Source organism: Opisthorchis viverrini, assembly GCF_000715545.1.
Source record: "Opisthorchis viverrini unplaced genomic scaffold opera_v5_10, whole genome shotgun sequence".
Classification (NCBI taxonomy): domain Eukaryota; kingdom Metazoa; phylum Platyhelminthes; class Trematoda; order Opisthorchiida; family Opisthorchiidae; genus Opisthorchis; species Opisthorchis viverrini.
The window spans coordinates 2,323,783-2,349,690 of record NW_008751666.1 but is presented as its reverse complement, the minus strand read 5'-3'; the positions used below and the strand labels follow the sequence as shown (position 1 = coordinate 2,349,690).

General features: G+C 44.9%; 1 protein-coding gene across 1 annotated transcript in view; it reads right to left on the bottom strand.

Annotated features, from left to right (window-relative positions):
• The window catches only part of T265_00985 (hypothetical protein), a gene marked incomplete at both ends in the record, with an annotated part of 38,719 nt that overhangs the window by 1,842 nt on the left and 10,969 nt on the right, over positions 1-25,908 (bottom strand). Inside the window, 15 exons of the mRNA XM_009164900.1 lie at positions 3,881-4,040; positions 4,343-4,388; positions 5,527-5,738; positions 6,048-6,255; positions 7,322-7,609; positions 9,775-10,099; positions 10,601-10,872; positions 11,051-11,213; positions 11,888-12,229; positions 16,068-16,159; positions 16,976-17,182; positions 17,288-17,451; positions 17,627-17,699; positions 18,534-18,815; positions 20,917-21,452. Of these exons, the coding sequence (XP_009163164.1) occupies positions 3,881-4,040; positions 4,343-4,388; positions 5,527-5,738; positions 6,048-6,255; positions 7,322-7,609; positions 9,775-10,099; positions 10,601-10,872; positions 11,051-11,213; positions 11,888-12,229; positions 16,068-16,159; positions 16,976-17,182; positions 17,288-17,451; positions 17,627-17,699; positions 18,534-18,815; positions 20,917-21,452 (3,370 nt within the window). The remainder of the gene's footprint in view (positions 1-3,880; positions 4,041-4,342; positions 4,389-5,526; positions 5,739-6,047; positions 6,256-7,321; positions 7,610-9,774; positions 10,100-10,600; positions 10,873-11,050; positions 11,214-11,887; positions 12,230-16,067; positions 16,160-16,975; positions 17,183-17,287; positions 17,452-17,626; positions 17,700-18,533; positions 18,816-20,916; positions 21,453-25,908) is intronic.

The window sequence follows — 25,908 nt, the reverse complement described above, 5'->3', positions numbered from 1 at the left end:
TTCATACTCCTCTGCCAGGTCATGGGGTGGGCCCCTCTCTGTTTACGCCACTCCGAATTGGGCATGGAAAACAGTCCTCTCTTCGGCAAACGATGGTTCGGCATGCGTAAAACATGTCCCAACCAACGCAGCTTCTGGTGCTGGGTACATTCTTCAATGGAAGTACCCGTTACACAACCGAAAACACGCTTTCTAACTGCCTCCTTACTGATTCGCTGACACCAACCCACACGAGCTATGGTTTTGAGACAACGATTGTCGAACACCTGAGGAGGTCTCAGTTCCGCTGCTCGAATAGGCCAAGTCTCACAGCCATACAACAAGACAGCCCGTACTGTAGCTTGATACACACGTCCCTTCAGATTCAGGGATAAACCATTCTGAGGCCATAGGTGTCTCAAGTTAGCAAACGCGGCCCGAGCCTTGCAGATTTGCGCATTCGTCTCATCTGTCACACTGCAATCAGAACTAATACAACTTCCAAGGTACGTGAAACGCTCCACAACTTCCAGTACCTTTCCCTGGATTGTAAGGGGCGTGTTCAGTGACTGTACGTCTACAAGCATGACCTTACACTTTGTGGGTGCAAAATGCATACCAAAGGACGGGATGACTTTGGTCAGTTCATCCAAGAATACTTGCGCCTTCTCCTCCTCTTCGAACATGAGAACGATGTCGTCTGCATATTCCAGATCGACAAGGTTTTCTTCACTGGCTATTTGAACACCAGGGTTTTGGAGACCCTCCAGCGTTCGTCTCATTATTTCATCGATCACAAATTTAAATATGAATGGATAGAGTGGGCATCCCTGACGGACACTGATTTGTGTGCGGAAGCTTTTGGAGGTTTATTTTTAACGAGCTGGATCTATTAGCCAAAGTCGTTCAGCTGGAGCACCCTCTCGGTACCTAACTACCATGCCACTCGAAGGAAGCATGAGAGCTGAGATAGTATCAGGGAGCCAAAGCCTAGACAGGGGAACTCGAGAGGCGAAGGTCTGGTCCGAACCACAGACCTTCCGGTCAGTGAATTCGCGCTCTAACTACCGAGCCATCTAGCTCTGCTGGCCAAAAGATCAGATATTCCAACTTTGAACCCATCCGGGGAGTCCTAATAAGGAAAAAACCTCACATGGATTGGCTTTTCGAGATCTAACCACATTCCTACTACAGGACAGCTTTTAGTCCGGGTGTAATGATTCACTATCCGCCCTGTACGTGTCGATCGCCAGAGGGGGTAATATTACTGTTTTTTTCTTCTCAATATGACCGTTGTTCTCTACCTCAATGAATACTTGGGCAGCAGCGGGCTTTACGGCGTGCACATAAGTCAATAAACAAAGTTTTAAAACTCAATACAGAGTTCACAAAAGTCAGGATGATCCTGGGCTTTAAGCATAAACGTGCACACAAATATAATGTTTTAATTTGGCCGATGTTCGGTCACGAAAACAAAATCGGACTGAAAGAGACGAGCAGGTTGGATTGGCCTTATGAACTCATCTGCATACCAGTTTGGTTTTGACGGCGGACATACCTGGAACACAGACGAATCTTTCGAAGCGTTTTCAGTAACCTAGTCAGTAGTGCACTAAGTCTACAGAACGTCCATGTGCTTCAAGAGGATACCCGTGAGCCTCCGAACCGCCTGACTCACTTTGCAAGAGGAAACATCAAGAGAAACTTTTTTATTCGACTGAAGGTGTCTATCACATTAACATTCAGATAGCCGTTTTGGCTATTTTTGTATCCAAAAGTACACAAACAACCATTTGCAAACTAAGCCAATGTTAGTGTGACTCGGTTGAACCTCATCTGGTAACGGGTGGTTCAGAAGTTCATAACGTCATAAGTAGTTTCATCATCGTTGTGTGTTGTTTAATTCTTTTTCATCGCTAGATTAGATCAATGTTGGTTCCAGTCGAGACTAACAGAATGGTCTGTGTGCTACAAGACCAGAAATCCCTTCCATCCCAGAAATGGTCACATGAATCACTTCGTTGTTGCGACAGCGGGTGACTCACGTCATGCCTGAACCAAGCTGCGGGTGTAAGCAATTATGTGCGTACGTGACAGCAAGTGATATGGCCTTATGGCAAACATCACGCCATTCGGTCTCTTATCAGCCTTCTAATGATGTTGATGTTTGGCCAGAGGGTATCTGTGTAGCTTACATGAAGGAAAACAAAAAGTGAATGTCGACCACGAGGCAACAGACAAGATGTGTTTAACATTCAGCCACATCATTCAGAAAACAGGTACAAAACAGAACAAAGTCAAGCGTGAGAGTCCTGATTTCGATGTCAGATGAACTACAACTTTGAATGTGTTGTTGATTAACATGTTGGTTAACAGTATCCTTTATATCAGTGCCCTCAAGCTTTCCTGATGTACTTTGTATAATTGTATTGATACGTCCATTCTTCCGTGAAATGGTGTAAAAATTACAAGTCCTCATAATTTCGAAAACTGCTTAGGAGACCTTCCATTGACTCCATTCCATTGCTCGTATTCCGTGACGGACCCATGAGATGAAAATAGTTTTTAGTCCCAAGATAACAGTCTTGTGATGATAAAAGACGAATGAAACAACAACCAAAAGGCTCGCATCGCCCGTTGATTGTAACTTGGACTGACTATACTGGTATTAAACAGTCCACACCGTGGGCATAACTATTATCCTACCTCGGCACGTCAACGAACCCCTCTTGGAACACCGATTGAGGAGCTGTCACACCAAAACGGTGACTTCGAGTGATGCGCGACAACAACATGTCCAACCAAGCAAAACAGAATCGAGGCTGCGTTCTTGGGAATAGGAACCTCAACAGTAGGTACTACCCCGAGGAGTCACGATTTAACGTTTCAACTATCCTCGCTATTCGGCTAAGCAGGACGGAGCACGCCGAATCTTAGGGGTGCATGTAGTCTTGCATCAATGCCCTCATTGTAATCCAAACAACAGACGGCGCGTCGAATCGGTCGTAATGATGCAACGAGCTCAACCATTCGACAGATAGGGACACATCCCATTCGTAGTTAGGGCAGGAGAACAGGCGAATACGTGACTGCCTTAGACACTGAAATTCGTCCGCAAACCTACGAAATTTGCAGAACTTTTGAGCCTATTCGAAAAATTTCGAACATGTGCTACAACTAACCGCCCCATGCTGCTTTCTAGAGAACAGCGCAGCTACCGGCGGTTCACACGGCTAAGGAATTCAAATTAACTCGGAATTTTCACTTCGGGCGAAACTGAGAGCTTCAGTGGAGGTGGTGCAGTAAAGAATCCGAACAGCAGCACCAATCGGCTACGTGCGAGTTTATCTTTTCTCCCAGAATTTTCAGGCGCACAGGACAGTCACGTCAAAATGGACATATCGCCCCACTAGATACACGCATTCATTTACCCTGTTACCTTTGAAAACCACTACGTTGTTGGGTGCACGAGCGAGTAAAGTCGAACTTGCGCTTCAGACTTCTGTACCCGGCAGGTTCATTCAGCTATGGTTGCAGAATCGTAAATGCCAAGGTTGCCGACAGACAGCACACCACAACCGTCACTTGGTATTCCCATGTCCGGAGTAACACGCAGCCCGTGTCAGAAGGATGAAATGGACCTTACTTCCACGTCTACCTAACGAGAAGTAAAAAATTTCACTCAAGCCATGGTCATATGTCAGACCGATAACTGCTTGGTTCGTAACAATAAGGGAGAGTAAGTGACACCTGACGTAATAAATATGACGTGCATAGTGATCTGAAAGCTGCGTCACAAATCTTTCCCAGTTGGAACGCCGTGAATGGCAAACTCATAGCAATAAAAGACCACTTAACATGCAAAACGGTAAGTTAACAGCCACGAACAGCCACAACTTACAAGGTCCGGGCCATATTCGGCCAGCCCGGGAGTAACGCTGTCGCGCTTAGCGGATTTAGGGCAGGGACACCAAAAGCGAACGGCAAAGTCGGGTGCAACGCGCCTGAAGAATTGACGTTGGTTGAGGCACCACGACCCGAGTTGATGCGGGAACCACGACCTGTGGTTAAAATAACAGGAATGCATTTTTAGAAATAAATTTCCGGAAATGTAATGCTGGAGGAGAGACGTAGAGACAAACAGCATGCGCTTTTATCTATAAAAACAAACTGCATGTAAACAGTGCTGTCTGGCAAGATGACGCGTCAAAGGCGCAGTTCAATCCCGATTTCACAATGTTGTAATTTGAAGGGGTACAGCGAAGTCAACCACCAACGGCTAAACGGAAAGAATGTCTTCAAAAGGGATACAGGGAAGCTACAGATTCGTGTGAAATATTTGCGTATTAAATGCCTCACTCACCCCGGAAGTTACGCCCATCGCGGTATAGTCGAGAACGCGAAACATCCTAAGAGGAAATCGGAGAAAGAAGTTGGAAATGGACCCAAAGGTGATTTTCAACAGCATTTTAAAACCTTCAGTATTGTGAGTATGGCTCTGATGCAAAAACAAACCAACTACATGAGTAGAAATAGCTAACTGGAACATGAATGTAAGTGAACGGTTGATCACTCGCTAATCCTACCCTAGTGTCCACGGTAGGACTCATTCGACTGCATCTAACCCACTTGCTAAAGCCATGATGTAGCAACCGCAATGGCTTCGCCGTTTGTCACACAGTGAATACTCGTTTGAAAAGGTGTCAGCCATGCTTGTCCTATCATTTTCCCGTCCATACAAGATTTCCCGTTTGTCCCGTTATCTGTAAAAGTCCTCATAGCTGATTGTTCCATTATTATTCTCTTCGTCCCTTCCACCGCAAACGACCAACCATTGTTATGATTTCGCTACAATATAGTCGCCAACCTGGCGAAGCTGTCTTCAAGATTATCCCATTTACCTAGTTGCTAATTACGGGAGCACCAGACCAAGAACTTACTTTCCCTCCACCAAAACCGCATTGCGTAATACAAGCAGACGGTAAACTGTAAGCCCACCACCCATGAGGAGGAAAGAAACTAGCAGAGTAAGACGCTTCGAAAAGGGGCATGACCAGCAAAAGAAAAAACTACGTCTCTTGTGATGTTAAAATCAGAGGTGCTACAGGGTTCATGTATCTCCCCCTGGCCAAAACAAGAGTAATGAGCCAAGTTCTGTCAGATCCTGAATAAAACTGCAATGCACGGTACATAATCATCATCTACAGCTGTGCGCTGTAGCTCATGAAAGAGAGTTGCAGAGGTTAGATATACCTGCAGTTTCACAGAACAACAGCCTAAAGATTAAACCATGTTTTTCTAAGTGAACGCAGTGCTACGCAGAGAAATTCAAGTTACAAGGGGCATGACACTTGATTGATTAATGATTATTTTCTAGAAGGAAAATTCATTTTAAACAAGTGAGAAGTGTTCCTGTCGGGAGCCTCGAAAGCCAGGCGAAGAAGTCAAACAAGTCGATGAAGGGACCACAAAACAGATATAAACAAAAACAGCAGAACTTTGAAAACCGGGCAAACTTAGTCCAATGCATCAACGTGCTGAACAAACCTCTATCACGGTGTCATCTTTGACTAGCTTTGTAAAGTCATCCACATGCAAACTTGGAGGTCGGCTAGTGTTTAAGGGTCTCGACCGAAAGGGATCAAGCCGGCCAGTGCCCGAAATTGAACCAGTTGGACCGGAATTGGATGTGCCTGTGGAGCCGCCGGAGGCACCCGGCCCAGTCCGTAACATGAATCCACGTCCACGCATGGGTGCAACTGAGCGAAAGAAAGGTGGGATATTCGTGGGATAACAATAGCGTAAAAACTGGTGGCGAGTATAAAAACGAAATCAAGGAGGCGACAAAGGTGAAATCGCAGACATGCACTGGGGTTTGTTTACTAGTTCCGATGTTACACCACTATCCAACGAAGTTTTCAAACTAAAGTTCATGTGGTTAACAGACGACTAACCACCACTGCGGGCAGTTGCTGTGCCTGACAGCTTATGATCAAAATAAACTATGCATTGTCTTCTAAATGGACCGGTCACGTGGATTTGAAAAATAGAGAAACAAAAAGGCGCACCAAATTTTTTCGAAGTTCTGCCAGTCTCGATTATAGAAGTTTGTCCACGCCGACGTTTTTGATGTCGTATGGCGGTCTCGGCTGAATCACGTTGGCGACCACATTTGAGCAGTTCATCACGAATGCTGGGAGTGTTGCAGTGACCTGCGGCTAGTTCTGACAGATTGCACGTGACCAGATATGGTGCCGTGTCTGAGGTATCCCCGGGCTGTGCGAGTGAAAAACGGACGAATACACGAAACCAAAGTTAAATGTAAGTCCCTACTAAAATAATTAGGATAATCAAATAAAAAAACAGCTCAAAGTTGAGCTAAGATATCTATTAAGGTCGTTGAAGTAGACTAACTGGACAATATAAAACCTTTTCGCAAGCATCAACATCTGGAGCAGCGAAGCGACTCTGAAAGACTAGTCCACTATAAACTCCGATTGCAGAAAAGGTACGAAGGTATGAAGATACGCCTGATAGATGTTATGAGCAAAGGCATTCACTGCTCTTACCCCAAGTCAATTTACAAGACAAAAACAGGGGTAAGTTCACAACGAACATGAGTAGCTGTATCAGACATTGACACATGGCCTATGCTGAACGCTGATATAGGTTCCGATGACCGAATACGGCATTTTAGTCCACTGTTGTTGAATAAATGATCTTGAAGTACTCCTTTTGGGTTATTCTACTGGCCAAGGTCAAGCAGTTAAGAGAGTTGAGAGGGGCGAGTAAGCAGTCAAGTTAAAGTTCCTATGTTGACGTAAACACAGTGAGGAGAACATGTCATTAGGCCTGGGTCCCGGAAAATGGGCAAACGGTCGACAATACTGTTTGAGTTCATGACAGAAGTCACACACATCAAATCCTTGGTAGCTGTAATTCTACCAACCATCCACATTCAAAATGGACACCTCAGAATGTGTTTATGAGGAATAAATGTATTCTGTAACTAGTAATTAATTACTGGTATACAAGGTACCCGTTCGGTTTACAGCAACACATATATAATATAGGAAGCGGTAAAATTACTGGATCCAAAACGTCGATATAAAGTTGCCCACCATCGATTTCACTGTTCTAGCAGAGGGAAAAGTGCGAGACACCACACGGACCCCGCTAAGGGAAAATTACGGGAAATAAAGATCTGGAACATCAATGCATTTGGCCCATTCTCACATACGAGACGCGCCTTGTAAAACAGAGTACCAAAGCATTAGACTGATTACTGAGATAACGAGATAAATCATGTGCGGCATTGGAAAATAAACACGAAGGGACTCACGACATCAACAATAGACCGATTGCGGGAGAACCTGTTGTACAAACACCAGCGTGCAATGAACATACGCCGATATTCCTCCTCTGAAACTGACGCAGATGAGGACAAAAGCGATATGAAATATGGGCGGCTAGCAAATAGCTCTTCGATCGGCCGAGGTTTGATTAGTGTGCTGGAATCCAAAGCACTCTCCTCGCATGCAGGAACGTCAAACTCCTCTGACAGTAGAGATAACAGATTCTTCATCCCACTACGCAAATATTCCAAAGAAGGTTCATCATCAGCCAACATCTGTGAGAAAAAAATGGGGAAATCAGTTTACAATCGGAAGTTGCACCGGTAGTATTGAATTACAAGGTGGCGAAATAGTTTTAATCAGATTCGGGTTGCGAATTCACAGGATATAAAAGTGAAAAACGCCTGGGTGTATGCAACATTACATTTTATTGGGTTGGAAACCCTATTGTAAATATACGCTTTTCATATGCATCTTAATCTTGTGGGGTTTGTATAATGTATTGATCAAAGTGACCAACTTCTCTGCGGTTCTCCCAATCGGAAGTGTTCCATCGTCACATTACGCACCGGTTATGGGTTAAATTGTGTGTGTGTGTAAAGGGGAAGATCTCAATGATAATTCACAAGAAAATTAAACAGTGTACTGTACACAAGTTCTTTAGTAAAAAGCCTGCACATTTAGAGACGTGGGGCCACTTTCGAGGACCTTTTTTGGAAACGGCGGAACAATGAACGATCGGTTACGGGACATTTGATCACAACACGGCGCAGAAAAATAACCTTTATCTGATCAGCGGCTCGGAAATGGGAACAGTTATCGTCACTCCAAACTTGCTTGGCACTATAAATGGACGACCTGCTGCGCACCATACAGCTCCGCTCTGCGTCACAATAACACACTGATAATGTCATCTCGATGGATGATCAAACATTCGCAGCAAACCTGCCGAGCTCAGCGACCAAGCCGACCATCAACTGAATGGCCTAAGCTATAAACATTCAACTCCATAGCATTTTCCATGCTAACGAAACCTTGCAGCAACTGAATTCGAATAAATTTATGTTCATAATCAGACAGAAAAAAGAAAGAACAAATCATAAATGTGTGGGAGCTCAATCAACGCCGTCACCTCAGATAACCCGAAAATGAAGCGAATTCGAGGGGGTATTCCCCATTCACAACAAGTTAAAATATGACGAATGATCGTCATTCTCTAATTAAATACAACACACACCTTTTTAATCGGGCCTATGGTAGTAGGTAGATATGTGCAATGGAAATTGTGCACAGCGGTGTGAGTCTTGGCGGAATAGAACATGGAGCTTAAAAACTACGTACGCGTGCATCGCAAGCCATCACCGAGCATCAAGTCCACAGTTCAATAAACGATGGAACGAAGATCAGACTGGCAGGATAATAAAGACCGACACGAGAGAAAACCTCTACCCGGGAATTCGGCAAGCTTATCAGTCATTTGTCCGAAATGAATAGCGTTATCGATCATGCGTAATCCAAATTGAAAGTTTTTATAGAAAATGAAATTTACATAGCCTTCCGACCACGTCGAAATAGCAAGCTACTCGAATACCCTAGAATGATATTTCTCCTAAACAGAGAGTTCTGTGTAATGTTAACTTTTTAACTGTTCGATTAGGCAAGTTGATCATTGGACAGTAAACTCGACTGTGGCGAATGATATAACGCGCACATGATCTAGTTTAATTACCCGTGCGTAATGATTGGTTCGTTCTCACAACCAAACTACGCTTGGAAAGACTCACGCTACCAACTATTTCCTCAAAATGGGCAAAGTAGCCAGCGATTAGGACCTTGAGGATATTCAGGTATCCTGAGAACATATTCGCCTCTCGTTCTGTGATACCAGCGAGGGCTCAGAAGACATCTCCCTGAAGAGGCATCCTGTCGTGGTATACAACTCACTCCCAGTTTGCCGTTCATTCTAAGCGCTGAACTTACATTTTGTCGAACCTAAATTGACCGTGCACAACTTTGCGGAAGTGCCCATGGCTGCAACATTTCGAGTGATATAATGTCAACTACTGACATGGGTTCGAGTAGTTAGCTGAACACCCGCAGTTTTGCCGAGTGGTACGCATCGGCTGGCCGAAACCAAGTCAGGGTACGGGCGTATGCCCATTACACAATAATATGAAATGTCCTCTTTGTTGGGCCTAGTTGAACAACAGATCCAAACAACAAGGTATGATATTTAGACATGCAACTAACAACACATCACCACATGCAGCTGCTCCATCACCAAACAATGAAGTTTTTAAGGGGGGCAATGTGTATAAACTAGGCACCGTTAGAAAAGGGGGTCGTCTCGATGAGGGGACGTATAGTTGACTTCGAGACTGGGGACGATAACAGTTCGCGAAAAAATAGGGTTTTCTATACATCAAACGCAAAAACCAACCTCCAAAAGTGCATGTAAGTCTCGCACGGGTTTGCCTTCGTCTCCACCACTCGACCAACCCAGCCAATCCCTCACACGAGCACCAGATATGTGCAGTCGACGAAGTTTGTCCATCATATGGGTCATTTCTATCCCATTCGATTCGGAAGAAAAAGTAAGGGGAAGCGTGGTTCGACCGATAAGTAGGGACTGTAGTAGCGAAAGACAACCAGCAAGGGTGGCTTGACAGTCGGGATTCTCTGCGCTGAAACAATCATTTACTCGCTGGACCATGTTGGCGAACAAATGTTGCCCATCTAACTGGGCAACAGGGCTATCGAGGGCGCTGTCAAGACAAACGGGAAAGTGTTATGAATGAATAAAGTAGGATTATTGTGGTTGTACAGAAGACTAGCTCATACTACGCTGCCGCTTCCGAAGGTGTGGGGAAGCAGGAAATCGTGATCAGGAAATTAATGGGAACAGTTGTACTATACGCTGAGGAGAACCTAGTGAGTCTCCAATAGGGTGGAAATCGATGAAAACGAACACTGCGTGTTTGGTCTGTCATCGACCGTGTTCCGAATAAACAAAGCAACAGTAAAGACTCGATAAATTAACAAACAGCTCGTCAGCCAACCAACACACGACACATACCTAGAGAAAAACTATGGCCAGGTCAGTAAAATAGCTTACAAATGCAGCAAAAAAGCAGGCTGTGTACCATACGCCTAATTAGAAATAATCTGGGAACTAACAGTGCTACATATCTCAGGAGGATGGCCGATTCCACAGCTCTGATTCCCACCACTCAGTGATTTAGGACAGCGATAAAGAACACACTCACCTTTGAACCAAGAGGAAACCGGAGTCGTGCTGACTTAAAAGCAAAAGGGGTAATAGAGCGGCTGGTAGGGTGGTCATATCACGTTCTGGAGTGATGACATGCTTGACTAGTATGGTAATAAGCTCTTGACAGAAAGCATTATCCGGCAGACCTTCAACCAGTTTAACTTCATTGCAGACTTGGGGATGTCCGTCCCATAGTAGATGCTCGTCCCCACTGTTGGTAAATCCATTCAAAGCGAGACTGGGACTAACCAGTAATGCCAGGCATTTCTGAAAAGTTAGAGAGAAGCCAATTTTAGTTTCCGATAAATCCACAATAATAACCATCTAGATAGAGACTACTGAATTTTCATTTTCTATCGGTTCCAGAACTTACGCACAAATCTGGATCTGCTAGACTGAGCCCCAAAACCGTCACGGTAGTAGAAACGGAAAGAACAGAACTCACCAGCAACAACATCTGGACACGGACATATTGAGCTTTCTCCGAACAAACGGAAAGTATACTCTCGGCCAGCATTAGTAGTTGACTCTTTCGGATACGTTCCAGCTTCTGTTGGCTTTCTTCAATGGGTTTCGATCCGCGCGTGGATAAGTCACGTGGTGCGCAGCTATGTTAACAAAAAATGTTGAACGAGCTTACGAAAATGAAATTCTTGAGGTAGTAGGTCTACAAACTGCCTCAAAAAGACTGGAGTTGATCTTCGTGCGACGGTTTCTGTGTTTTCATACCACATCAACCGTCGAGCGATATTCAACACAAGATGATTAGCACCCAGTCATCTCTAATCCCATAGGTCAATTAAACACTTGCGTCTAGGAATAGTCACTATGTTGAGCCACTGACAGTTTTAGGAAAAATCGGTAAGCTAAGTACTTCGTTGTAGTATAAGAATTTTGAAAACAGCTGATGAGTCTGTATTTCCTGAAATTACCAATATTGGCCAGCTAGAAAGCGAGTGAAATGGAAGAATGCCGAACAACTTCTAAATTCTGATTAGGGCTTCCAAAAGTAGGCTATTAGGCACGCCAGTTGGAATCGAAAACGATAAGCACCTATTCGTTTTAGGAGAACAGTATATCGGTTTAAAAAACACCGGGATAAACTACTTCTTACGCATGTTTCTGTGCATTATGGGGTCTACTGAAAGTAATCTGTTTGTGTACCTGCAGGAGGTCCACAAACGAAGTTTCCTGGTCCGTAAGTTAACCTAGGTTATGGGAGCGTCCTGATGCATCCAAAATGGTAAGGCCTAATATGCAACAAATACAGGAGGACACCTACCTCTGACGCAACAAATAAAGCAAAGCGAAGCGACAAGCGGGAACCTGAAGGTTTGCATAAAGCAGGGACAAGGCTGATGCGAGTTCACTAGGATCATCCAGGTCAGTGAATTTGCACGAGCTTGGTTGCACACCGGTTGTCAGGGTCATGGAGTCGGTACTTGCAGATAATTCGACATTGATATCCGTCTCGCTACGGACGACCGAATGGAGCATTAGCCGAGCACTTGGAGTTCCTACTGTCACTGTTGTCTGTGAGTTATCGGTTGTCGCTGCGGATAAACTGGACTCGCCTATTGATGCTGATACTGTGGTGGTGCTGGTTTCCAAGCGAGCGGGATTGCTGGGGAAATTGGGGGAGAAGAACATTAATTGTTGAAAGATAAAATACCCGCACCGGAGAGACACGCACATTACAAATTTGAAAAAAGATAGTTCAAACACGATGCATCTCAGTGAAATTTCCAATGGGCACAGATAGGGGAAAAGCGAACACAAATAAAAAGCGCGAAAGAGCAAGGAAGCGCAATGTGTGCGTTCCGAGATGCCTATACTTCCAGACATTCATTCAATAAATCTGGATAGTAAATGAGAGCAAGAACACCAATGATATCGATAAGTAGCCATATCTTGCAGCGTCTCCAACCAGGCGCACTGGGGATCACGGGGTCCTCATCCCAGAAGGGGAGTAACACTGACAGCGATCAGACCTTTCTTAATCTCCTTCATACCTTTCTGCCAAGTGAAGCGTTGAGGAACTGTGTAAGAACGCTTCGAAGGCGTAAATTGGGATCCTTCTATCTCCCTACGGCTATTTCTGAGAGATCGCTTATACACGTCAGTACGCATAGAGATACACTTGAACGTCGCTGTGTTGATCTCTAGTAATACGCGTATCGCATAGTGAGTGAGACTGCTTGGTCCTTCCGAAATGGTGCCAACAAGGCGTCATTGGTGTACCCTAAGTGTGCTATTCAAGTTTGAAGCCTTAATCGGAGCACTGGTAAAAATGGGCAGCCTCGCGTTAGAGGGGACACAGTATTATCAAACTAGTCTTAACGACAACGAGTTCTGTGGGCACACGATCGGCTAGAAAGATTGCCCATAGTGGTTCTTGGTTAGAAGTCGCACGCGGCACGAAAGTCGACGAACTGTGCTATGATAGGTTGTGGAAATGTACGACGGTGGTGATTTTCTGGCGTTGACAAAAAGTTCGAGGTTCTCCTTAGAGTCTCACGAATGTGCACACCACGACTCTTCAGTTCAAGAGTCACTTTGATAGATGAGTGCGAAGACTCGTGGAATATATGGTGTGGAAGTCGCACTCAGCCCCGGAAATGAACGCGCTTTGCTGGATTGGATCCCAGTGAACAGTGGTCTTTGCGCCGTCCGGTTATCCAGTTCAATCGAGCCCAATGCCTCTCAAAATAAAAACGGTGCTTGTTCGTAGGGTAGGCTTATGCCCCAACGGGCTGCAGTTCCGACGTCAAGAAGTACACTTTCTATTGAGAGCTATGATGGCCTATTCGTCGAGCAAGAAGCTCTGACATGGTGGTTCAAGCGGTTGCCTGAACAGATTGGAATCGCATCTGAGCGGTTGGTTTGGAGTCAATGCTCAACGCACGGATAACGGAGAGCAACTACTGCAGTCATGTACTGTTCATGAACTGTTTTTGACCAGTGCGAACTTTAAGCATAAACGTTCGCATTGCGCAGCCTGGCGGCCACCAAATGCAAGTCAATCGTGGGTCACGTGGCCATCAACCACCGGTGAAGAGCCACAATTGAAGACTTCCGTTCCTATTGGGGCAAACAACTTGATTCCGGTCACGTCATGGTGCGCATACGTCTGACGGCTCGTTTCCCTTCAAGTCCTTGCAAGTCAACAAGAAGTATGCCCATCCACCATCTTCCAAAGAATACCGTAGTTCAACAATATCCATCTGAACAAGCTCAGCAACCCCTTGCAGTAATCCTACGATGCACTGCTAGCGAACACGTGGATGAAGCATGCTAAAATGTAAAACGAACTATGCTAGCGGCGTCCAGTGCCGTCTGTCCGACATCTCAGATACAATCAAATGACTACTAGATATAGTCAAGATCGCTCGCTAGTCATGGGTGATGCCACAAAATCCATACGAGCACGCAACGAGCACGACAACGCACGCAAATTCTTCAAACACCAAATAATGAAGAACCTAAGAAAGGACCGAGAGCTCTGGTGGACATCGAACGCTCGGGAGATGGAGGAGGGTTTTTCTACCGGAAACAGCCGTGCCCTATATCATCTCGAACGATCGGCTGGCAACGGTCAGTAAAACGATAAATGGAAAAGACGCCCCATTATTTCACTCACATAAATATCGAGTGACTCTAAAGTTTGGCTGGCTTACCGCAACACAGCCTATGGAGAAAGTCCATGGAGGCGAATGGAATCTAAACCTTAGTCACCTGTCGGAAGAAGAAATAAAGTACAAAGTATCCGTACTGGAACGTGAGAAGGCACCAGGACCAGGCAGTCTGTATCCATCCCCCTTGAAAGAAGGCAGAGAATCCCTGGTCCACCTAACAAAGTTAACTGGTGCAATACGGAATGAAGAAAAACTAACCGCAGAATGACACATGTCGACAGTTACTCCTATCTTTAAAAATGGTACGCGTGCACTGTGTGAATACCACCGTGACATCAGCTTGGTAGCCGCGGCATCGAAGGTGTTCCTTGATCTTATCCTTCGAAGGTGGACTGAAAACAGGGAGAGAGATCCCCAAAAACCAAGCTGCGTTTCGTCCTGCGTCGAATACACTATCACCCTGCGACAGATTCTTGGAAGGCAACACAGTTTCCTTGCTTGACTGGAAGGTTGGCTTTGACTCTGTGGACCATCAAGCACTATGACAGTGTCTATGGAGCTACACGCCAACTCACACAGATGAGTGAAGGTCTACGAGGAGCTCTTGCTGGAGTTCACCACATTAGGCAAGGCCGTCCTCCTTCACCTTCGTCACTGGTACCAGTAAAGAAGGCTCACTATAAGCCTCTAATACCTGCGGAGTAGAAGCGCTCCCGGGGCGCTGGCTCACAGACACAGAATATGCAGACGACATAACTCTTTCTGGACTTGACGCCCTCAGAATGCAAACAATATAAAATAATCTAAATAATACTCCCTCACGGTTTGGCATGCGCTTCTCATCTGCAGAACTGGGTGGGACCGATCCATAACCCCACGCTTGCGAGCGAGCCAACTGAGATAGAAAACGAATTTACCTACCTGGGCGGCTGCATCAGTACCGGTGGTACAGCGAAAGGTGATATTGCCATCAGGATTGGGAAGACTAGAGCAGCTTTCATGAACTCACTTCACCTGCGGCATAGGCGTGACATTAGCTTATGCGACAAAGCTCCAGTTTACAGTACTGCGGTACGCTACATATCATTGTACGGGTCAGAAACCTAACCACTGCGTCCGATGACGTCAACATACTTTCAGTGTTTGGCGACTGATGTCTTGGGAGCATTCCTCGAGTCTGGTGGCAACAAAGGACCAGCAATGCTGAAGTACATCGGATCGTTTTCGGAAGAAATAGCTCGCCGAGGATAGATGAACCGATCACACTCCATAGGTTGCGCTGGCTTGACATGTTGACGTACTTGTTCGAAAGGCTCCTTCCGCACAACCAGGTGAAGGGTGGAAACGAGTCAGAGTCAATGACTTGGCAGCGAAGCATGGAAGCAATTACCAGCAAACTCAGCTGCGCTGGTCATTTCCGTCCCCCGAGATGGGACACATGAATGGTTAGAGACACGGCCCAGTCGCGCCCTTAATGACACTCGTGCACCCCAGCTATTACCTTAAACTCATAGCTCCCCTTTCAATCTTCCGAAAAGTCCACTGACAACCCTGTACTTACGCATCAATTATATCAGCTACTACCTCGAACGCCTAGCTATCCAACGTACCTTCCAAATCATCGGTGGACGAAATTATGGAAGCTACAACCACTGTCCGGCAAGTACGCGGTTTTCACAGCTGATGACGACCAGAAAACAATGGTAACAGACAACCCGATTACCATCTCGAACCACATTTTCGCAGATGGAATTTAAAACAGTATTCCCAAATGAATACGTTGTACCTCACTATGGGTAGGAAGCAGAGGCATACAAGACTACCAACCTTGCTTTGTCTGAGTCTTCAGCATTCGAACCATCTGCAACAGCCGCCGAACTGGGCAGTTTGCGTTGCTCTTCGGTCAACTCATCCCAAACCTAGGACAGAAGCAAATGAACGGTTAGAGGGAGAAACAGTTTACGATATAAACATGAAAAAAAAACGATCGACTCTTCCAACAAGCGACGCCTTCCTGCTGTTATCAAAGTCAAAAGAAAACACCAGTCGGGACATTTTTTAACGATCAGTTGATCGTCCAAAAGCAAGTCTAGTTAGGAGACAAACAAGATGCAGTGCAAGCTCTGGTCACAATCTTTTTAAACGAATATTTGCAACGCAGTAATCCTCCTATCATTTCGCCAACTAAAAACAATCGGACATAAATATTGCCTATCGGTTCAGCTGATAAACGCAGATAAGGCCATTTGAGTGAAAGTTGGTTGACATGATCACTAGAGGAACTACTGTGGAGCGCCAGTGAAGGAAGTTTTCCTCCATCAAAATTTGAAACTATACCCGGTGCGTCCTTAGCTGAAAAACTGCCATTCTAAAAGGCAGTAAATATTCAGAACCTGGGAGTGGATGGATAGTTTACGGTAAGGGAATTTGGAAACGGCGAAGTTGGTAATGGCTAGAATTAATGATCGATCGATAACGGGAGCAAAACCAAGTTGATAGGGACAGTTTAGTACAGAATTATAGGTACCCTACAAGTAATGCAACCGGACACTTCCGTAATCTCATAGACATATTATAGGGAACGGAGATATTTGGTTTTTCCCAGGATGATCTCCTCTCATGGTCACGGCCGATGCTATGAAATAGACCAACTTTGAAAGGCTCACTACTGAGGGTCGTATTTTAGACGGATCCACCAAGTTGAAGGTATACCAGTTCATTAAAAGCGGACTTACGGCAAACAGAGAATCCAAACAAGATGTAGCCAAAAATGTAGCACACGGGTAACCGAGATCGGCCAAACGTGTGATTAGTTGTTGAAGAGCAGTGTAGAGTGGGTTCGACTGAGTCGGATCAGTACCACCCAACAACTCCACAAGACCTGTCAGCTCCGGAGCCAATCCAATGAGGTAAACGGACCACTGATCACGTGCCGACCGCAACTGGTTGTCATTATCAGAGGGCCAAAAACAGGAATACGGTCAGTCAGGAAGTAATGCTACGCTGAAGCAAGGTATCCAAGCAACATCATCTTGGCGAGTTCTTACCTTTTTCTGATTTGCATCATCCAAGGGCTCGATTGTGTAAATAGGGAGCGGCAAAGGCAATAGCTCAAGCAAAAGTTTCAATCCAGGAAGGTAGTATAGGGGTGCCGCGATTGTAAAGGAAATTACTTCGCGACAGACCGAAACCCACGGGGATTTTTCAATATCTAGAGATGAGAGTAAGAGGGAAAATTCGAAAAAAAGACAAAGCTTTCTGAGAATGGAAAACCTCCAAGATAACAGGATCATGATCCTAGAAGAAGAAGCAATGGCTTTGCATCCACATGGGAGATTACCCAGAAGTTACTACGGTGCTAAAGAGAGATACATCAAAAAGCTCACCTTTTACAGATAGGTTCGCCGGCATACTACCTGCTCCGTAGGCCAAGAGCCCAGCGACAGCGGTTTTCCGTAACTAGCACAAGATAGAAGAACAGAACGGACATAGTGGTTCACAAAATAACCATAACGAAGTGGTACGAGCCTGTGGAGAAGGTAATTAATAGTTAGATGGAAAAGCAAGCCTAAATAAGGGTTGATTGGCACTAAAAGTGAAGGTGTTGAATTGAACGAAAAGCGCACTGGGCGTGCCTGTGAGGATATGACGACAAAGATGCTTTCCTAAAGCTAAGATATTGCATAAAATTGACTCTGCTTGGTTTCATGGTGCAGCGCCCCAATGTTGGATAGTGAAATGTTTGCTTAAACGGTGCCACGTCATGGGAGGGGGATATAAGCTCTTCCGCAGCGCGTCTTTCGTACTAGATTAATGAGAGTTTAATTGTGTCCGGGCGTTTGCGTGAGTGCGATCGGACATTTTACATCATTTAAGGTAGAACAGCTGAATAAATAGAACTTACATTTGTCTCTGACCTTCGGTCAGAGAGAGAGAGATTAGCTGCAGTGTTCATAAGGCAAACTGTATAACATGACACCGCACAAGTAAAACTGGGTGAACCATGATGTCTGCCCTTGGCGAGCGAACTAGCACCTCAGTGACCCAGAACGGTGCTGTGGACTGTGTTCTGAAGGAAAATTCTGTGTAGCTCAAATGGTCCCCAAGGGAACAATACAGTAAGGACTTCTGGGAATTAGAATAATTGGTAAGGGATAACGAGTGAGATCGATAGATTGTTTAGTTACCGCAGAACCGACAAAAGTCGCTCGACATTGCCTTGAAAAAGGGACTGAGTGCAAAAAGGCAACGAAACAGCCGAATAGAATTAAGTATGGTGATACCAGAACTTACTCTTCTCAGCTGATTCGCTGCTGGTCCAGGAGGAGCAACAGCATAAATCGTGGTGGCATAGGCGTGGCACAATGGTCGGACGGGTGTCATGTCTCTAAAGTCCTCTTCACGTACACGTAGTATCGTAATGAGGAGTTGTGAGACCAAGTGGACTGCCGCTTCAAGCATACCAAAAACGAGGCTGATATTTGAGTTCAGTGTGCTGATACCGAGCAAATCCAACGAGCATGACGCTTGACAAACGAGAGCTTGACATTGCAGCAGAAAGTATTCACTCAGCTTCTGCAAGATGGGGCAAGAGGTACAATGAATATAACAGGAGATCGGAAAGAAGGCGAAAGGTATCAGTGGACGAACAGTGAATACAGCTATTCGGCATTGCAGTATACGGGAATATTTGACCTCGCTGAGAGCTGTCTGTTCTCAGCGGAGAGTCTGACAGGGAATACTGTTTAGAACTCCCAATAGAGTGGTCTTCTTGAAAGCTTATCGCCCGACGAGTAAGCACGGACAAATCCAGCCACCGATAGCCTGACAGATCCCAGAATCAGTTCATAAACACAGGAGAGGTTTCTCGATAGCAAATTTTATCACTGGCGTTGCGGACACATTCCACTGTTGCGTTTCATGGTAGGATAGCCCCCTGAGAAAGTTTTAGCTCGACCTAACGAAGGGATTTAGCTTTTTCACTAGAAACCGACAGATGTTGATTACACATGGATTGAAATGATAATAATATGATAATAATAATATGTTTGTAACAGCACGTCTGTAATGATACACGGACCATTAAAAACCGCGCTCATTATGATGTGCTCCTTTCGGAAGAGGAAATGAGATCAAGCTCAGCTGGGGATTTCTACCGATAGTACACTATTGTGCCAGACAACCAAATGAGAGAACTATCAGAATGTGGTTTAAAAAGATTACTTTTCGCTGTACTCACATGATTTTACATAAAAACGTCACAACAATCAGGTATAATGGTAAACAAGTTTCTTTTGCAGTGCGGCGTATACCTTGTGTTTGCTAATGTGAGCAAGATTCCCATGCAATCACAGTTAGGAAAATAAGGTCCGGATACCGCTCTGAAATTCATTACCTTACACATATTTGATTTGAAAGACGCAAATCACCTGGTTTTTTTCAAAGGCCTAACTGTCCAGTGTTTGAGGAAAATCTTTTTGGATAACAGCTGTTGTTGCCAGAGGCGATATGTCCAGCAACAAATGGATGCAGTCTCTGTATGTTCTGCATATTCTGATAGTCGCTAGCTGTTTACCATCGTTTACATAGACTTTTTAAATAAACATGCAGTCGGTTGGAAATTGCACGTAGCACCATGTTTTTTGTGAGAACGCCACAACTGTCGAAACAATACCAAGATGTATCAGGATGTCCCCACTTAATCTTTAGCCAGTTTATTGCACCAACAATAACAAACCAACGATTTTGGGAAACAGTCTCAATATTTGGTAACTTTCAGTGCAGCACTGCATGCCGAACTAGTCGTTTTGTGTAACCCAACCATAATGCTTGCATGAATTCGGCACAAAACGACTGAAGTACAAGCTATATTCCAGATGAAAGGAACTGTAGAATGACATGACACATCCGAATGTGAGGATGTACCGTGCCGACATCCGGATTTGTGCTAATGTATAAGATTATTCTTTCAGCCTCATAGACTGACGATTTAGAGAAACGTGGGCGTTTACCTGTTACATACTTCGAATATAAGGGTCTCTATGCGAACTCTAATGATTATATTGCCCGGCTGATGTCAAGTGCACAGCGACACTGATGAGGTATTTTTTCCACATGCTGCGTTTCTTCATGTACACAGGTTTCGCTAACATCATAAATCGAAACAGATACACATATTTGCTCGACCTGTAGGCCGCTTACCCCTGGAAAAGCTCGTTCGCGGTGACATTTCGAAAGAGCCACTGGTGCTGGAAACTGTGCCAATTAGGGTTTAATGGTACCTTAAACAGAATAAGACACCTATGAACCAGCAGAAAAGTGTAGCCGGACAAGATTAACCACGTTGATGAACTTATATGATTCTCTTTTGTCTGATTTCATTCTCTTTTTCAGCCCGGTAAAAGGCAAAGAACGAAAAAATACTGATTTTAGAGCCTGGAGAAAAATCCTTTTAAGCTTATTCTACGAAGAGCACCATAAGGTAGTGTCCTGGCCATGGAACTGCTTGAAATGTTTCCTTCTGTCTACGTATTTTAAATGACAGTGGACAAGTTCTGAAAGTGTGCTACACCAGGGGAATCATTGTATTGTATTTGGAGCTCGCTGTAACTTTGATAACGGCAGCCAGAAAATTGGAGGACGTACTCATAGAATAAAAATATGTCATGTTACTAACCTGCAACAGAGAAGACAGCTTGTGCAATCCGTTGGCACTGAAAAGTTCAATCAAGGCCAAGTTGCGACCCAACACCACCTGCTGTTCCGGACGGGCAGTACACGGTAGGACATCTTTACTCGGTGGTGATCCACATACATGAGCTCGGATGACGCGTAGAAGAAGCAAGCCAGCCGGTGGTAAACTACGTCCTGCTACAATCCCCTGATTGGGCAGCTGCTTTCGACCAGCGGAACTAGAAGTAATCGATCCAGCAGCATTCACCAAATCATCCGCCACCTCGAGGCCCAATAAACTGTCCAAAGCCTCTTCTAGTTCGGTTATCACCGGCTTCAACTGGTTCAGAAACCAAATGAAGGCGTCTGCAGACAGCAGTTGTGCGTCACACATTGTGATCAAATTCATTGCGGCCGGGCGCGTGGGGCAATCTCGCAGCCAACGGAGCAGAGGGGCAGCTGAGCGACTGAAAGATTCTAAGCGCGTCAGCGCGTTTAAAGCAGCGGATTCGTCCAGATGTTCTTCCCACAGATGTTCAGCTGCGTGGTAAACGAAAACGAACGCACTAGATTGGTTTGAACCATACACTTAGAAAGTGGGTTATTACCAGACAAAAACTAGGGACTTTATACCTTCGAGTGCAGATGTTAGCTGTCTGAGAGTTTTTAACTGGACTCTCTGTGTTCTTATTCAACATTCATTGTTGAATACTTAGAAAGTGGGTTATTACCTGACAAAAACTAAGGACTTTATACCTCCGAGTGCAGATGTCAGCTGTCTGAGGGTTTTTAACTGGACTCCCTGTGTTCTTATTCAACATTCATTGTTGAACTGAATGCCGTCCAAACACGACTACTTGATCACCATCACCGAAATAACCGGTACGATAGAATTCACGATAAATACGCGAAGCGTTCCATTGCTGTCATTTGGTATTTGGTACTGGACGGGATTCTGAGACCTGGCGTGAAGCTTTTTCAAAGCCAAAGTGATACAAAAGAACAACATCGTGCAGGATGGCAAATGACACTTCGGAAGGGAAGTGCGAGAGAATTCCGTTCTCTTATAGTTTATCCACTGAACGCGAGATCTAACCTGACCTGCGACACCTTATAACTGGGAAAATTCGCAATAGCGCTTTAGGAATACCTACAAAAGAGTCCAGTTTGAGCAGCCGTACACCAAACGGCCTTAAACCTCCTCGCCCTTCATGAGAATTTATTGCTGGTGCGGATCCACCAGACAAAAAATGAACTCATCGACGTAAATCTTTGGTGGTGATGAAATTTCGAAGTCAGCTTTGTACACGGTTTTTCGCATTTAAATTCCCCTACAAGTATGGTGGGAAGTATTGTACTCTTCTAATTAACGCTGAGATTTTGTGCGGATTTCATCTTGCAGTTAAACAGTAAGAACATCCATAGGGTGACAAAAACTCTCCTAGGTCAATAAAAAGAGGTCTTTGATGGGGGACATCAATCAGTTAAATCACTTGCTTGTTGCCAAAACCAGCAAAGTTAGCGATGTCTAAATTGCTTTCACTCACAGATGCACAAATAATATCTATGGGCATCAACGAAATGTAAGATGAACAGAAAAATCTCCGCAAATAAGACTAGCGGACCTGATAATGTGCTTCACTTAACCTCAAAGCACTGTCCCCACCCGCCATCTCTTTAACTGGACCCGTGGAGAGTAATATATCAAAAGAAAGAAAACTTCCTGTTGTGTCTTGCTGATACGGTTGTTCAACCCTGCATCAGTCCCTTGGCTTCCTGTTCCGCCTACTATGGTATATCAAAAGGCACGGTAGCGCTAGACAGCCCTTTGTGGAGACAAAGGAAAGTTATTACAACTGTATTTGTGGGGTAATCAGAAAACGTTCCACAAGGTCAGGATAGAATCTCAGTGAGGGGGGGAGGAGCGTCGAGTCAAAGATGCTCCATCCGGATTGGCTGGCACTCTGATCAATCAGGGCATGCTTTCGTTTGGTCCATATCCTGCACGTGACACGTTCGTCCATATGATGTGATGTTCGGTTATTAGGGACGGTTGGCCTCCGGATATCTAGCCACCGCAGTTGATGGTTCTGGGTGTTTTCCGCGACTGAAGTACCTGCCCTAGACAGCCTTTGTGGAGACAAAGGAAAGTTATTACAACTGTATTTGTGGGGTAATCAGAAAACGTTCCACAAGGTCAGGATAGAATCTCAGTGAGGGGGGGAGGAGCGTCGAATTAAAGATGCTCCATCCGGATTGGCTGGCACTCTGATCAATCAGGGCATGCTTTCGTTTGGTCCATATCCTGCACGTGACACATCCGTCCAAATGGTGTGACGTTCGGTTATTAGGGACGGCTAGCCTCCAGACACTTCCAGAATGACATCCACACCAAAGTCATCTTGTAACTCCACAAAATACCACCTTATCTCATACTTTGGTCCTGCTTGGACTGCCAATGGGTGATTGCTATCATTCCATCCTCGCTAGGTGTCTCGAAGGATATATACCCATTGGCTAACAAACTAAACGGTTCAAACACGAACGATTCTACCTGCTTAAGACACCAGACGGCCGAAAAGAAAAAGTTCTGATTTGTTTTACACAATTCAGAAGTGCTTTATATTCATTTACCTAGGTTTTGACCCTCCAAAAACTTTCTGAAACTAACATGCACTGGCTATTTGCTATTTTGATAGCAAAAGATTGACGATTTCAATCATGCGCGATGTGCCCCAGTGTACTCTTCGGTCACCTTTCGTCTTCACACTTTACATCATGACGACTCGCATATTCTAGTAAAATATATGTCCACTATAATAAAGTTGGTCTGGTCTGTTTAGCAGCCCCTGATTCCAAACTGTCCCAACAAGATGCATAGGTCTGCTCCTGGTTTCAAAGCACTGTTCTCAAGTCAGAATCGGGCAAGTGTGCATACATTACGTTTGCCCTTCCGCACGGCCTACATAAGAATGATTTACAACCGTCACTCTACCCAAAATCAATTGCTATCCCTATAGAAAGTAAAATGCACTAAATATGCCGGAGTTGAATTATTCTCTAACCTGTTCTGGCATGGTCACGCAGGGGATGGATTGCCAAAGTTCCATCGGCCGGATTCTTTGTCGAACGGCTCCTGTTTCATACATTCCTCTTTCCATAGTCAAACCCTTCATTCTTTCGGCCGCCCTACTTAAAGTGATGTACTGTACACCACTAGCTATTGTGGACTACCAAAAATTGACTTTTTTATCATCAGAGGCTAGTCCCCTCAACTAATACATCCCTCGCTGAAACCTTGACAGACTGATATATCAAAACTTGTTCGTCTCTTCTCGACAATATCATTCACAATTCCTCTCACTTTTTACACGTAGATCAGTGAAACTGCCATGTGAAGGCACCAGTAAGGGTGTAACGGTGATACTACTGATGGGGAGGCACGCGAGTAGTATGTGTTGTTCGTAGAATTTCGCTTTGCGTCTATTGAAAAAGGGAGATCTGTTGCGGAATTCGTGGAGCCACTTTGTACCATTTGCTTGGATTTGACCGACGAATCAGTGGAGTCAATGAATCTCCAGGAAAGTTCAAGAAGACTCGTTCGGGAGAAGATCGGTGTCCAGTTTTTGTAACTAAGATGCAGATTAGAGTTTCGCTTCCCTGTTCAATGGTCTGTAACCGGTTAGTTGGCATTTCCTAATAAGTAACCCCGCAGCGAAGGCCTTCTTCCTTTCAAGGGTAGCCGGAAAACTTGTGTACACCAGAAGCGCTGTTTATAACAACTTCACAGTGTCTACTCTGGCTCGACTCAAGACACCAACTTAGTCTTTTAGGTGCAAATTTTTTAGATGCTTCCACACGAGCCAGTTTGGATTAAATCATCTAAGCATGCAAACCGTACCCAATCTGGTGAATTTTTATACATATTCGGTATTGCTACCCTTTTACGAATCCGTCAAAATGCTCGCCTGAAAATTTGCCAGCTATGGCAAATAAAAGCCTCTTATAGCTGACCAGAAAACAGAGCATACAAATCATGATAGCGAAATGGAAGGGGCTAATCCACTGTGCTTGGTAAACGAACGTAATAGTATAGGCTCTGGCAGGGGACGCAGGGCCTAAGCAGACCTAATCAGAATTCAGGACAAATACCACAGCACATAAGCAGCAAACCACTGAGAAAGGGCACCGGGTAGCAGCGATTAGGAACGCTACGGATTCATCAATTATGCTAAGCAAAGAGGTCAAACTCAATCGAGCTCAAGAGTACATTCAACTACAGGGCAGGAAGACTAGCAGTCTCCGTGTGACCGTAGATCTATTCGCCGAGTTCGGCGATTTCCTTGCACACAATTGTTGCCAAGTCTATAATCTTTAAACTACGATGGGAGCTCAACGCCTACTGGCCTATTCTACGTGGATAGTCAACAAGAGTACGCATTCATGAGCAATGTAACTGAATATCAATGCGAACGTGCCTAAGGCTTTCATTCTTTCCCTGATCTCCAGTATCTTTATATCACTGATTTGTCTTCGTTCACACCTTCCCTAATCCGAGCATTCACAGCTGACACCATTTAGTGGTGTTTGTGCACTTATTTGCAATGGATAGCAACTCATAGACTTGATGAGCATTGCACTGGGGCATCAATAATGTCAAGGTTATACAACAGGGACAAGCAAACCATAGGAACTTCAACTCATTCCAAAATAAATGTATTCATACTGTTCCATGGTCACTGATATTTCACCATTCACACACGTTATCACTATCCATCTGTAACCCAGCGTTTCTCCCTGTTGACCGCAGTAATGTGTTCCGGTACACGGATATTAGCTGTTGGGATTCCCCTTTTTGCCGTTGCTAACTTTTTTGTTAACTTTTTCGACCGTTTAATGTCCGAATTCGTCCCACGCTTGAGTTTTCTTCGCAGTTCTGGGGTAGCACTCCTCCAAATGTCTGACCCGTTGGACCGGATAGAGAAGGAAGTGATGC